Source organism: Porites lutea, chromosome 10 (genome assembly GCF_958299795.1).
Source record: "Porites lutea chromosome 10, jaPorLute2.1, whole genome shotgun sequence".
In the NCBI taxonomy this organism is placed as follows: domain Eukaryota; kingdom Metazoa; phylum Cnidaria; class Anthozoa; order Scleractinia; family Poritidae; genus Porites; species Porites lutea.
In genome coordinates, this window is record NC_133210.1 from 32,424,580 (window position 1) to 32,438,299 (window position 13,720).

Here is a 13,720-nt window from a genome sequence, read left to right on the forward strand (position 1 = left end):
CCAGACCTCCTAGAACCCGGTTCCTCGAAAGATGTTTAAGTTTAAGAAAATGTAACTGGAGCTTAGAAAATATTGTTGATCTATACAGTGTAACCTCGATATAACGAAGGGCCGATTGACTAGCAAAATATGTTCGTTCTAACGAGGCTTCGTTATATCGAGGTTCTTTTTAATATGTTTTACTATTAACGGGGTAAAACTCGTTTCTTTATACTGAGGAATTCGTTGTAAAGAACTTCGTTAAATCGAGGTTCCACTGTACTTTCAAATCCAGGCTTTTTACACAAAACGATAAGCTGAACAACATAAAGAAAGAAAAATAAAATCAATAACTTAAATCTTAACCCTGAATTAGCGTAGCCTGATTAGAGACCTTGCATTTTCTCTTTAAACATCAATCGAGTGCGTGCATGAAAGTAAAAAAAGCCGGGGACTTATTGACCGCTAGGGCAACGGGGTGCGAGTGTTCTTTTTTCTCTCGCGCACCACTAAAAACTCCTTGAAGAGAAAGAAAAAACGTCTGTGGACAGACCAAGATAAGCGCTTATTGGATTTCAGGAACCGGGTCCAGGTCTCTCACGGCCAACAAAACCTGGGTATGGGGACCAAAATGAGTAATAACACGTCAGGTAAGTAAGAGTGTGCCTGTAGATTAAGAAACTTATGCGTTCCTCGTCTTGGGATTAATTTCTACTAAGCACATTAGTCAATCAGTAATGCGGTGGCTGCCTCGTTCCCAGACGTTTCTCTCGATGTGAATCTGCACGCAAAGGAAGGCGGGAAGGAGGCACGGGCTTGGTCTCTCTTCCTTCTCCTTTCCATGGTCCCCTGCGCTTCGTCACCAGTCACTTGCGCTTCGCGCTCGCCTTTATTCGCGAAAAACAAAGCGCCTAAGGAGGAGACAGATGCGGCGGTATTTGCACAAAAAAATTCAGATTAATAAATCTTGTGGTTTTACATGCGTTGCAACACGGAGAATGCCCGCATGCGCAGTAACGCTTGTTACCAACTTCTCTGATAACTCGTGGACACTGATAAAAGTGTGTGTGTTTACCAAACAGGAAATATCAGCAGGAAATAACTCAGTTTTCTGACACTCGCGACGAACTACTGAATAGCACCCTATACTGCTAATATTATTCACTAAACATCTGGCCCCGGTTGTTCAAACGTTGGATACGATTATCCACCGGATAAATCACTATCCAGTGGTTAAGTATTAGGAAACCAGTTGCGTTATCCACTGAATAGCGCGGTGGAGAGCGCTATCCAACGTTTGAACTACCGGGGCTGTAATAACACCAAATGAAACTTTTCTAAAAATCACAGAAAAAAAGCAATACAAAAAACTGCTCTTAAAACCTAAATACATAATAACAGATACAGAATAACTTAAAAGGTAAAAGCATGGTTTTATAAATATCGAAGTTAAGAGCAATAATAACAGTAAATTCAAGTCGTTAAGCCACCACGACGGCATGCAACGCCGAGAAAAACTACTTGAATATTCAATTCGTATATATTCACTTACATCCTACTTTGAAATTACTGATTAACACCTTTTACGTGCTCAACATGCCAATGATTGTCAACTTTTAAAAAAGAAAGGGGAATCAACCGTTGAGCCGTCACGTTTGGTATAAAACTTTAAATATGAATTTTAAACGCACACGCAAAGGAATGTGTTGCTTCTCGCTGCTGTCGGCGTCGCAGTTGCTAAAACTCCTTGATGGTTATGACACTTTCTTAAAATATGGACACCAACAGGGATGGACCACAGTGTTACCAAGGTACAAATCTCTGTCCCCGTGACTTCGTGGGGCGCAAAACACGCGCGTGTCTCGCGTTCCACACCCACTTTGTTTCGCCTGAGAAACGCGAAGGGAAGCGCCTGTTCTGCAGCCAGGCTATTATAAATAAACAAATATTCCAGCAGAACTGGTCTTTAAAAGGAGCTCCCGGCGTTTTGTGTCATCTGAGGTTAGTTTCTTGAATCACTGAGTGAAGAACCTCCAGTCCGTGCATCTCTCGCAGTTTTTCAAGATGCCTGGAAAATTTGTATGAAACAGAACAAGATTTATTCCAGCAATCTAGTATTATATAGTATTCAATCATTTATAACGTTAATTTTATAAGAATTTTTTTTAACCCTACCTGAATAGAATTCGAAATAAAATTGCACGTACATCGTTATTAAAATACTGATAAAGTAAAATCGATTCAAGTGAAAACACTTTATCATCAAAAATAGTGTACTAAAAAGGCTAAGGAAAATAAAACTCGCCACTAAACAAAAGAAATTAATGCTTAATGAGTGTCTGTATCTGATAAAGATACAGCTAAACTTTACGTCCAGTTTTTAGACCAAAATAAACCCAAATCTGAATATTAGTGCAAGAATGAGTGGATCTGTATCAGAGATTTTGAACCCCGTCGTTTAAAAACTCGAGTGGAAGCCGAGAGTTTTTAAACCTGATAAAACACTCCTGCTCGCTTTTAAACAGGACATAAATGTTCTCTTTTGTTAATGAGTTATTAATGATCTCCAATTTACCTTTCATCCGCTGTAGCAAGTTTTGCTAAACAAATGGCAGCATTCTGCTTGACCTCATTACTTAATTTCTCGTTTGTAGCGTGTTTCAGTAGAATTTCCACCACGCCGTTGACTCCAGCGAGATGATCACTCACTTCCTCTGTTGTAAAAAAGTAATCATAACTATCTTCAGTTGAATGTGATAGCATGGTTGAGTACAACTGAGCACAGCCCTCAATAGGACTGCTGGTGATAGTGACTAACGTTTTAATTGACAACCTGTGCAGAAGTTATTACCAGAGTCAAAGTCGATGATGGCATCGACCTAATTGGTCAATTGAGTGGAGTTACTACAAACAGTGCATGCTCTCATTGGCAATTATGTGGTCACATTGGTCACATGACTTTTAACAATGAAACCTCTCTTGTTCCTAGGTTTCTCAAGTGTTTGGTAAGAAAACGCGACTGCGAGCGATCAAGGAGTAACGCGCAATAGACCTCGTGAATTTTGAGCGATGGTGCAAAAGACCCTGGCCAAAATCGCTCCAGTCACTCTCGATTACGAATCCCCTACAACGCGCCTGGGTACGAGGCAGCAATATAACTGTTTCCCGCCAAAAGTCTCTTAGCGGGCAGCACTGCCAAAACTATGACGTCAGAAGGTAAGAGTGCCCTGCTGTGCCCCAACTCAACTGTGAGTCTCGGAAACAAAAATGAACTGCTTCCGTCATGGTGACTTATTCATTGACATCACTTACTCATGTCTACACAGTGACTAAGGCACAATGCTGTATTTCCGATGATGACTTCGTCCTCATGGTGGAGTAACTGAACTAAAAAATCCAGAGCTGTGAAAAGAGCCAAAGGAGACACATGAGTGATGCTTATACGATGACAATATCCCTTGCAGAATACAAGGATTACCAGGTGTACTCACATTTCTCACTCATGATTCCATCTCTTGCATCTTTTCTCTCCATAGTACAAAGTGCAAGAATCTTAATGGAATATTTTTTGACAGTTTCTCGAGTGCTTGCACCCCATCCTACTTGGAAATGACTGCTTAGAATAACTAGCTGTGGAATGATATAAATACACACATGGTCACTTTGGAGGTATGTAGGTAAGAAGTTCAGCAGCAACGACAGTTCAGCAGCCATCCATTTACCCCTTGACAACCCTTTTTCTCATTTGGCAGCCCCTAAAGCAACATCACAACTTTATCGCCAGGGTGCAAATCAAATCATGGCAACGACATTTCCTGCCACAACAAGCTTATTTCTACATCTACAATTCAGCTTCTGCATTTCCCTGAAATTAAAAACTTACCTTGAGGATTCTTATGACATGGATATGAATTTTCTGATCACAAGCTGAATTTAAAGCTTCCGTTGAATGAGCCAGCAAATGTCTCAGAGTTGCAAGGCTGCGCTGAAATATTTATAAAAAGAGATAGGTTACAAAAGTTGTCTACACATTAATATACATCAAAAACTATAAAAAACTTACAGATGTTAAAGCAAAGGCACCAACTTTAAAATGCCTATCATTCTGGCAAAACCTTGAAAGTTTTACTAAACTTTCTAAATTATAAACACTTCAAAGATCTGCTAGGTAGCTTTCATTTGAATGATAACATGCCAGGATTTTATCCAGAGACTAAACAACTAGAACCAACTTGTACTGCATAACATACAGGCCAGCAAAACAATTACTGAACTTGTGCAACAGGATTGGAGATGCAAGACGACATACATGACGATAATATTATATTTTAAGAAAAATTCCACCAAACTTCACCTTCCTTTAAACAGATCTTTTTGTTAAAGACCAGAACACAGTAATGTTAACTGAAGATCATGACGAAACAAGCAAGTAATAGCCGTATCACATTTGCCACCCCTCTCCTTTCTCCCGTCCTGTTGCCTAAGCCCACTATTGGTCAGCATGGCTTGGTATAATTTTACATACATCACAAATTTCATCATATCCAGTGTTGAGCATCTCAATAAGCGATGGAATCAACTTAGTTGCTACATCCTAAAATCAATCAAAAATAAAACAAAAGGTCTGTTTTAAAGCTAGACAAAAATAATTTTACTTTGTCATGCAAGTGCATGTCAGTCTGTTTATATTTTTAAATGCATGAAACATAATGCATAAAACATGATTTCCTGAATAACCACTCAAGCACTATGAGAAATTCTTGGGTAACTTAATACTAACCTTTTGATATTGGTTCGGTTGTGTAGAAATGTTTGCCAGCAGAGCCAGTAACGAAAATACGGAGCACCTCACTTTTTGATCTTTTATTCCACGAATATGGGAATCCTTAAAAAAAAAAAAGACTTGAAATGTAACGTCTGTAGCTGCACAAGCAAATTCTTCAAGCATTTGTGTTCATATGTGCAAGGTTGTGATTGTTGCTGGCTTTCTTCCTTGTATGGAAAAGGTCTGCTCCTAGTACTTCGGTAATTTCCCTCTCTCAAAAACTAACATTTTCAATCCCAGTTCAAACTTGAAAAGACAAAAGCTTCTTGATTGACGATTTTTGTGGTTAAAAGATGTTACATTCGCATTTTTCATATTTACATCACACAAACAAGGAAACAAGATTTCTTAAAATACTGATCACAGGCAAAAGTACTGCCTCAAGGGACCATTCAAGGCCCCAAAAAACTGGCTGGAGGGGGGGTGGGGGAGGGAGGAAGATTAAGTAATCAAATGGGAAATGGAAATTATTTCAAATAATGCACAGGTTCAAAATGGAGGGATGAAAAATCAAGATTCAACCGTAGAAGAATGAGAATAACAATAAAAAAATCTACCAACCAGGAATTTGACACTAGTTTGCCACCACTGCTGTTCTTCAGCAATCTTGTTTCTAATGTAGGTGTCTCTTGCCATATTGGCCAATGCCGACAGACCAGACGAAACTAAAGACCAGTTGTCTGTTGGTTCATGAGAAGCCTTTGAGCTTCCTTCACAAAGCTTTAACTACAGAAAAATGGAGAAAGAAATTTTTAAAGTTGTTGCTGGTAATTAAGAATAAATGTCTGCTTAGGAGTGTCTGCTAAAGGTGATGTTACACGGGACGATTCACAAATGACGATTTTTAGCACAACACTGCGCCGCAATGTTGGAACAATGTTGCAACCATTCGAAACAGCGTCGCAATGATGCTGTAATGTTGCGTTGCGCCAAAAATCGCCGTTGTGAATCATCTCGTGTAACATCACCTTATGGAATGTAAAAAATCCAGGGTTTGTAAGTGGCTGGGACCATGACCAGTGTGCACTTTCACCAGTCCCAGTTGTTGTAAAATAAAGCCATTACATGTAGATCTTAACATGTCTAACGGAATATATAAGTGCACTATGCGAGTCTTCCTTACCACAAACTTATGAGAAATGCTCAGGAAGTCTTTGTCAACTAAATCCCTGATTCTTTCACAAAATCTGAAAAAAAGATGTTAAGTTGGCACAATCTGCATATAATTTGGTTAATTACCAGAAAAATCTTTTACCAGTGATATTACATAACAGTGCTTTAAAAAGGACATTATTTTGGTGTACACAATGAAAAAGACAATTCTTACCCTTGTTCTAGAGCTAAATTATTAATGGTCGACATTGCTACAACTGCAGTATTAGTTCCTCTTTGTACAAGTAAAAACAAGGCTTCTGTTACCCTATAAAATCAAATTAAAAGCTACTAACTGTTACAGTCTCGCAGTAAGCTTAAACTTTAATACCACAATACTAGTTTTGACATGTCAAAAGAAAAAAGTCTGTAAGACCCTAAACACTCAACAATAAGATCAACTCAGACAATATTCATGCTGATTAACAAATGCAGGAATTATAATAGCAGCAATAACCCTCACCATTTAATATCTCTACATTTTGTTAGACCTAGTCTTCCCTTTTCTGTTTGTGAGAGCTGATGAAGGAATGATGTTACAGCTGTTCTTATCACTGTAGAGGTGGGATCTCTGAGAAGGCGATTGAAACAGGAAGAGTGGTCTTTTTTCAGAAATTCTTCAACATTATAATCTACAATGAAACAAAAAATAACAGTTCTTTTAACACTCACCATTTCATGATATTTTGTGACTGACTAATTTCAGTAGAAAATGATTAACTGGACAAATATGTATGAGTGATCAAAAGACTTGTTATGGGGCCTAGCATGGCTAGTGTCACTAACATTTTAAGTTGCCACCTGTATGTATTAGTAGGTAGGGAACTGAACAACTGGTAGGTTCTCTTGGTCATATTTTCCTTTTGTTTCCTGTGAAGGAGCCAGCCGCGAGGACTATGCTCATGCTCACCAAGAGAAAAACCATGGCCCCTGGCCCTTAACAGCAGACATGGACCATATATGTCATGGTATTTTCAAAGTTTTTTTGTTTATTTTTGAAAATACAAATTAGCAATGCAACAGACTGTCTTTTAATTTAGAAAATCATAACAATTTTACTGATTCTGGCCATCATGAATCACAGTTTGGACCAACTGAGATAAACTTGAAAAAAAGAAAAGAAAATGGGAACATGGCTTTCAGATGCAACAAAAGAATTACCATTGTCAGTGCAGGCTTGCATCAAAATCCGTACAACGTCACAAACAAAGTCAATATCTTCCAACATGATACATACATCAGTCCCTTCCCAATATCTACAAATGACAGGGGATACTGTAATCAAATTCTGATAACATGCAGTTCTAAAGATAACAATATTATACAATACAATATTATTGTTTTCCACATGAAAATCACAGATTGTAATGAGGAAATAGTGGTATACCAAAACTCTCAAAAAATTGCCCCCAGAAAACAAGGTTTCCCTAACATATCTGTTACTGGTCAAAAATTACATACAGGTTAAAAATTTTTTAACCCGCGTTAATTCTCAATTTCCTCTGTCTCCTAGCCCTAATTCGGGAAAAATTAGGGCTATGGGATACAGAAAATGGAGAATCAACCTAGAAAAAAGTTTAACCTGAATTTAATTTTGAGCTGTAAAATATCCAACAATAAAGGGCATACCAAATGCTTCTGAAATTAAAGTTATTTCAAATTAAATGTACCATATTTCCAATAAAACAAACAAAAAACAAAGCAACATTTTCATGTAAATTTACTAAGTCTGTAAAATGAACAAAAAGGGGTAAATGCTCTTAAGAAGCAAATAATACTATAAATTTGTCTCAAACAATTTTAATCCAAGTTCAATATCACTATTACAAAAAAGTCTACCTGTACGATAACAGAAAAAGATAGTTGCTACACAGTTAATGTAATTTGCAGGATTAATACTTACTTTCTAAAAATCTTATTGAACTCGGTAATCTGAAAACCCCCATAACATCGAAACAAGGTTTTGTTTGCATCTACAATGGAATAATAAAGTTTGAATAAGAACAGAAAAAGCTGAAAAGAGGGTTGTAACATAATATTAACCCCACCAATAAACCTTTCAGCTTGTTCCTTACATTGTTAAAGGTGGTGCTAACATCTTAACCTGTGGATGAAATGCTAACATGTGACCACTGACTTGAAAGCTACTGAGCAGTTCTTTCCACTGGCACAATTTATTTAACTGTAGAAGGTATTTGAAACTTTCAAATCTGTGGATGAAATCATCAAGTCTAACCATTCAAATGAAAGGTACTGCAGTTAAGTATTTTCCTGTGTTACTGTTTATCATGTTTTACAAGGAGGTTCTTTCCAAGTGTTAAATTAATTTAAAGGATAAAATTCTTATGTGTGAGACCTATTCAAATATCAACATATTTTACACAGATTAGTCATGTCCCAAATATTACCATACAAATTACACCTACTATTATCAAGAACTCTGACCAATCTCCTTGTAGCCTCAGAGCACTGGGAAGTAACAAGACTGGCTTTCTGCAGTCTGTTGATAGAGTCTCGTATTAAATCTCCATTCCCTTGACCTGCTACATCAACAGCCTAAAAATTATTGATAAAAATGATATTCCACGCTTAGTAACAAAATGTGAGTTAATGGCAAAGCAATGCTCTTGCCATTAAGCTATAGTGAGACTTAGAAAAAATACTGTGGGCCATTTAACTCAGTTTACCAATTATAACAAGCAATTTTTATAGAGCTAGCCTAAGCTGTTCAGAAGTTGGATAGCGCTATTCAATGGATATATCTCTATTCAGCAGATAAGTATTAACCGATAGTGTAATAATTACTATTTAATTATCACAGAACAAGGTCCTGGTGTACGTAAATTTTGCCTTACTTTCCACCTAAAAAATGTGTGTAATTATGAAAAAAGAAATGAAGAAACTAACATCCTTAATGTCACCAATCACAAAACAGATTGTGGACATTTTACCTTATGGGCATTTTAGCAAAAATTAGAAGTAGACAAGTGCAATTCTGTACAATGAATCTCAGCTTGAATAATATAATTATAGCCATTTTGAACTTCAATTGACCACAAAATGCTAATACACCCTGACATGCCTTGTAATGTTTTATATTTTGGACATGTAAGCCAAAACATCCAATAAAAGTCTACCTACCTCCTTTTCATCTTGAACTCTCTGTTTTAATGACTCCGCCTCTGCAATATACGCTTTAAAGAAAATGAAACACTCAGAGAGACAGTAGTTATGGTATTCAGGTAACAAACTGGGCTTTTTATTTATCACTCTAATTCTACAAATGACAAGAATGTCTGCTAAAAAGTTCACATTTGCACAAAACAAATACATGTGCCTTAAAATTTGTTTCACGGTGTCCAAATTAGCTTTAAAGCTTACTGCATTTCCACAACATAACCATTACTAACAAATAGCATCCTCATTCAAAAGTAAGTGGACACCTCTTTAGTTGAATCAGGAAATAAGCACCCCTCCCCTCTCTCAACACACCTTTCTGTTACACTTGAATTTGGTCCATAAAAAACAAAGCCGTACAAAGGAGAAAACAACCTGGTTGTACTCAAATACAACTAAACTTCATCAGAAGGATGCTTAGGTGTAGCCATGAAATGCCTACGTAACAAAGACCAACACTTACACTAGCCTTGTCAAAATACCGGTATTCCCTCTTCCTCATTTTTTTAAATACAAGAACACCTACAATACTAGGGTACCTTTAAGAACCTTTTCTTGCTTTGGAGCAACTTGAATAGCACTCTTCAACACTGTCACTGCCTGTAGAGAAACAACCACAGAACCTCATTCACTGATTCAGTAGTTTCCAGAGAGCAGGTCACTCTTGCAGAAAAATTTGCCGATTTTGGTACCACAAAAGATGTTCAGTTTGGAATGTTATTTTTTGTCCATGCCTAAGGCAGTGCATAAGAAATAGTACAAAAAAACTGCTATAATGTGAAGGTGGTTTATTGTTATGTATACTGATCATTCACGACGGTGCTTACAGGTTCATCATTTATTTGCATTCAAATTCACTAATGTTAAAATGGTCTCTTTTAGGGATCAAAAATTAAGTTAAGCCATGCCAAAATTGCATGGTCATAGAAACTATGGAAACTTTCATAGCAAGAAATGGCAATCCTATTTTGGGCATGGTATAAAGAAAGTGAAAAAAGGATATAAAGGCAACCATACCTCATCAAATTTTCCTTGCGCTTGCAATGCTCTTGCCTTATGAACAAAAGCCTTTACCCATTTTTCATCAATCTAATAAGTATAAATAAAACAGTACTGTAATATCAGATTCACACCAAGTTTAAATAAGAGAATTACTTGACTTTAAAGTGACTAATACTAAGATAACAATGTGACAGATAAGAATATTTCTTAACAAGTAAGAGCACTTGCCTTTAAAGCAAGATTGCAATCTTCTATAGCCGAGTCAAAGTCTTCAAGTTTGATGTATGCCTAAGGCGTTAAAAAAAATGCACTTAGATTAAGTGTCAATGTATTTAGCACAAAAGTACTAATTGGGGACTCTATTTTTGCTTCCCCTTGTGGAGACAGGACAGCCATTATATGTGGTCATTTGAGCCACGCAAAGGTCTCGCTGTTTCTAGGGCTAACGGAGTACCTTCATTTCTCAGTTATTTTAAGACTTTGAGTATTGTTCTGGCCCCGGGTTCACGACCTACTGCTCTGCAGTCAAGCGCTCTACTGACTGAGCTAATCCTGCCACAGTATAAGTAATAAAAAAGATTAACAGTAGCCAAGACTTGTATTTAAGTTAATACTTGTGTAAACAGTACACATACATCCATTAAAAAAGTGTTCAATTTCTCTCATGAAAGTTAGGCACACAAAGCAAATGCAACTGCAGTCTGATACTAAAGAATATATTTCTGTGTGAACTTTTTTAGCTTTTTCTGCACATACTTGGTTTCTACCCCCTTGTCAAAAACTAACATGTCCAAATTCCAGTTCAATTATCTGGAAAAATGACTCCCTTTAGTTGGGGACACTTAGAGGCCCCCCAGCTACAAGTGTTACCCTCACCAAATAAAGTTTCAGTAAAGTTTTTTCTTTTTCCTTTTAACTTTTTACATGTGTACAAGTATGGTAAATGACTGCATTAACAAGCAATAATACCCCAGGGGGGGGGTACTCGGGATTTCAAGTGACGGGGATGATCAAAGGATTTTTTTGGGTTCGAAATTTTCGATTCCAGGATTTTTTTGGGTACAAAAAATTTGGCTTGGGTAGCTTGATTTGAGTAGGGATTTTTTGGGGGTTTTAGAAAGAATCGGTAGTGCCCTGGCTGCGTAGTTCTGCAAATAAAGTACAATCAAACATGTTTTGCTGTTGTTAATAGTTAACTAATAGTTAACATCGCACGTGTTATACAATAGTCTGCATTGTCCGCTGTGTGCCCGGCATGGGATATTTTTGGGGTTAATTTTTGGTCCAGGGATTTTTTTGGGTTTTCCTGGAAGCCCTAGGGATTTTTTTGGGTCTTGACTTTTGGCTCCATTCATTCCGATCATCTCCGTCACTTGAAATCCCGAGTACCCCCCCTGGGAATAATACATTGTTCTGACGGTTGGAATTTTTGGAATGATAAAATTACCTGTGCCCTGTTGGTATAAAGAACAGGATTTGAACTGAATTTATTGATTGCCATGGTGTAATTGCTGATGGCTTCTGTAAATTTTCCCTCCTTGAATGCCTCATTTCCCTTTGCCTTTAATTTTTCAGCTTCAGATTCATTTCTCTTTCTGATCTTTGCTCTTTCTTTGGCATCTTCTTCAACTGCTTTCATAAACTGCTCTGTTTTAATATATCAAAACAAAAAAGCTCTTTTATTCCTACTCAGACTTCAACAGGTTGATAGCCAACCTAGGTGATTCATTGACATCAAAACAAAAAACGTATGTCAACTTGGTATTACGGAAACATGTCTGCAGTCAACTTTCTCTAAGACGGACACCTTTGGGACCAGCACTAAGTGTCCATCTTAGAGAGGAGTCCGTCTTATAAGAGTCAAATAAAAGGAGTAAAGAAAGGCAGCGACCAACTCTAAGTGTCCGTTTTACAGAGGTGTCTGTCTTATAGAGGTGTCCATTAAGAGAGAGTCAACTGTATTTCTAATGTTCAAGTCCTTGCAAAAAATTTTTAATTGAGACCATTTCAAATGAAAGCTCTTCAGCATTAATTTCCTGTGGTTCAGTTCATTTAATCTGTGAACAAAGTCCTAAAGCATGACCATTCAACTTTGGCCATTTCACAAAGTAAAAGATTTGATAGCAAAATTATAATAGCAGTTACTACCGTCTTATGAAAGTTCCTTAAAGGAGCAAAAAAAAAATAAAACTAAAAAAAAAACATCTTACCAGCACAAACTTCACCTGCATCCCGCTAATGTTTATTGTAAAAAAGAAAAGAAAAACTATCGTTAACGCAATTAACATTATTTTTGTAGGTATTGTATGACAGAAAGTGATAGATATGGCATTAATAGGGTTAAATAAATGAGTTAATTAGGGTAACGTAAGAACTGAAAATTAGAAACTACCAGTTGATCACAAATCAACTGAAGATTTTTCCAAGCACTCCTTTATTCATGGATACAGAATCTCACCATCTGATTTAAAGCAGTAGAAGGATCCAGCCTCCTTTTTTCTTTGCTCTTAGAAATAACTGTTCTGTCTGACTTGGTTTTAACTTTCCTGCATTCTTCTTCAGAATCTTCGCCATTTTCTGCTTTGTGTCGCTTTAAAAATTCATCTGCAGCTGTGAGAGCCTTATTTTGTCTTTCAAGGTCACCACATGTCAGGTCTTTCATGATAGAGTCTGTAATGATAGGTATTTTTGGGTTAATTTGAAATGACTTGACTCTATAAGCAATCAGGGAAGAGGGTTACATATTAGCTTGAGTATTCTTTTCAAAGTGTCCTATTCTGTTTTGATATATTTTCTTAAGAAAGTGATCCATAGTATGGCTTAGCTATGGAAATTTTACATTTAACATTTTTTTCTTGCATGTATGCCCTTGACAATAAATGTTTACGTCCAAAATATGGATGGGTGAAAACTGTACATGTAGATCTAACCCAAAATACTAACCTTAAATCTGGCAAAAAAAATATGATCACAGATACAACTTTACTTTACTATTCAATCAAGCTTATAATCAGCTTTTGAAATCACTCCAGCCTCTACACGTAGCTAAAATGTTACTAGACATGAAGAAGTGTACACAAACTTTCAGATGGAGGTGATTATGATGCAGCTTTTCTTAGAAACTTGAGGCTATGATTCATCTTTTGAAAAGAGCAGGACATTTACTCAGAAGATAGGTTACTAATGTTCACTAATCTGCTGATAATTTACAGATACGACGTATAAATTTTATACAAGTAACAGATTAACCTTAATAGCTTAGGCCTGTTAAACAGATCGAGACCCAAGCTGTTGATTTCAGTTCTTGTGAGGTTTCGAATTCAGGGCCCTCAGTTAGCACCCTGACTTTGTCTATTTCTGCAGATGCAATCACAACCTTCAAAAAAGACTTTCCTTACCAATTTCATCAACTTTTCCGAGAAATTTTTGGAGCTCTTCCTCTTTTCCAGTCGTTTCCTCCATTTTAGAAGAAACGGGATCGTACGAATATTAATCGACCCTATGGAAGCAATCGTTAATCATTCGACACTGTCGGAAGGTTTCGTAGATCGCTCGAGGACACCGACGGTCATTCTCTTCAGTCTT

The 13,720-nt window shown here is 37.0% G+C and overlaps 1 protein-coding gene across 2 annotated transcripts; it reads right to left on the minus strand.

The window, feature by feature from the left end:
* Positions 1-470: 470 nt before the first annotated feature.
* LOC140949853 (tetratricopeptide repeat protein 12-like) lies at positions 471-13,688 on the minus strand. 2 transcript variants are annotated; one of them, XM_073398997.1, is made up of 22 exons: positions 13,534-13,688; positions 12,594-12,805; positions 12,346-12,370; positions 11,583-11,782; positions 10,364-10,423; positions 10,151-10,222; positions 9,673-9,733; positions 9,098-9,150; positions 8,383-8,512; positions 7,860-7,929; positions 7,118-7,212; positions 6,420-6,588; positions 6,132-6,224; positions 5,928-5,991; positions 5,366-5,530; positions 4,760-4,864; positions 4,505-4,573; positions 3,863-3,964; positions 3,471-3,609; positions 3,292-3,381; positions 2,555-2,693; positions 471-2,047 (listed from the first exon to the last, which is right to left on the minus strand). In XM_073398997.1, exons 1-22 carry the CDS (start codon positions 13,595-13,597, stop codon positions 1,972-1,974), a joined length of 2,253 nt encoding a protein of 750 aa, XP_073255098.1. In that variant the 5' UTR covers positions 13,598-13,688; the 3' UTR covers positions 471-1,971. The 2 variants fall into 2 exon arrangements, with proteins under 2 accessions (XP_073255098.1, XP_073255099.1); XM_073398998.1 differs by lacking the exon at positions 10,364-10,423.
* Positions 13,689-13,720: the final 32 nt, after the last annotated feature.

What these genes read in the sequence shown, in the direction of transcription:
- LOC140949853 (XM_073398997.1), bottom strand. Translation starts at nt 13,597, where the DNA reads ATGGAGGAAACGACTGGAAAAGAGGAAGAGCTCCAAAAATTTCTCGGA. An exon ending in ATTGCAATCTTGCTTTAAAG is followed by an intron (nt 10,223 to 10,363) that starts GCAAGTGCTCTT and finishes TATACTTATTAG; the next exon opens with ATTGATGAAAAATGGGTAAA. An exon ending in GGTCAGAGTTCTTGATAATA is followed by an intron (nt 7,930 to 8,382) that starts GTAGGTGTAATT and finishes ATTCCATTGTAG; the next exon opens with ATGCAAACAAAACCTTGTTT.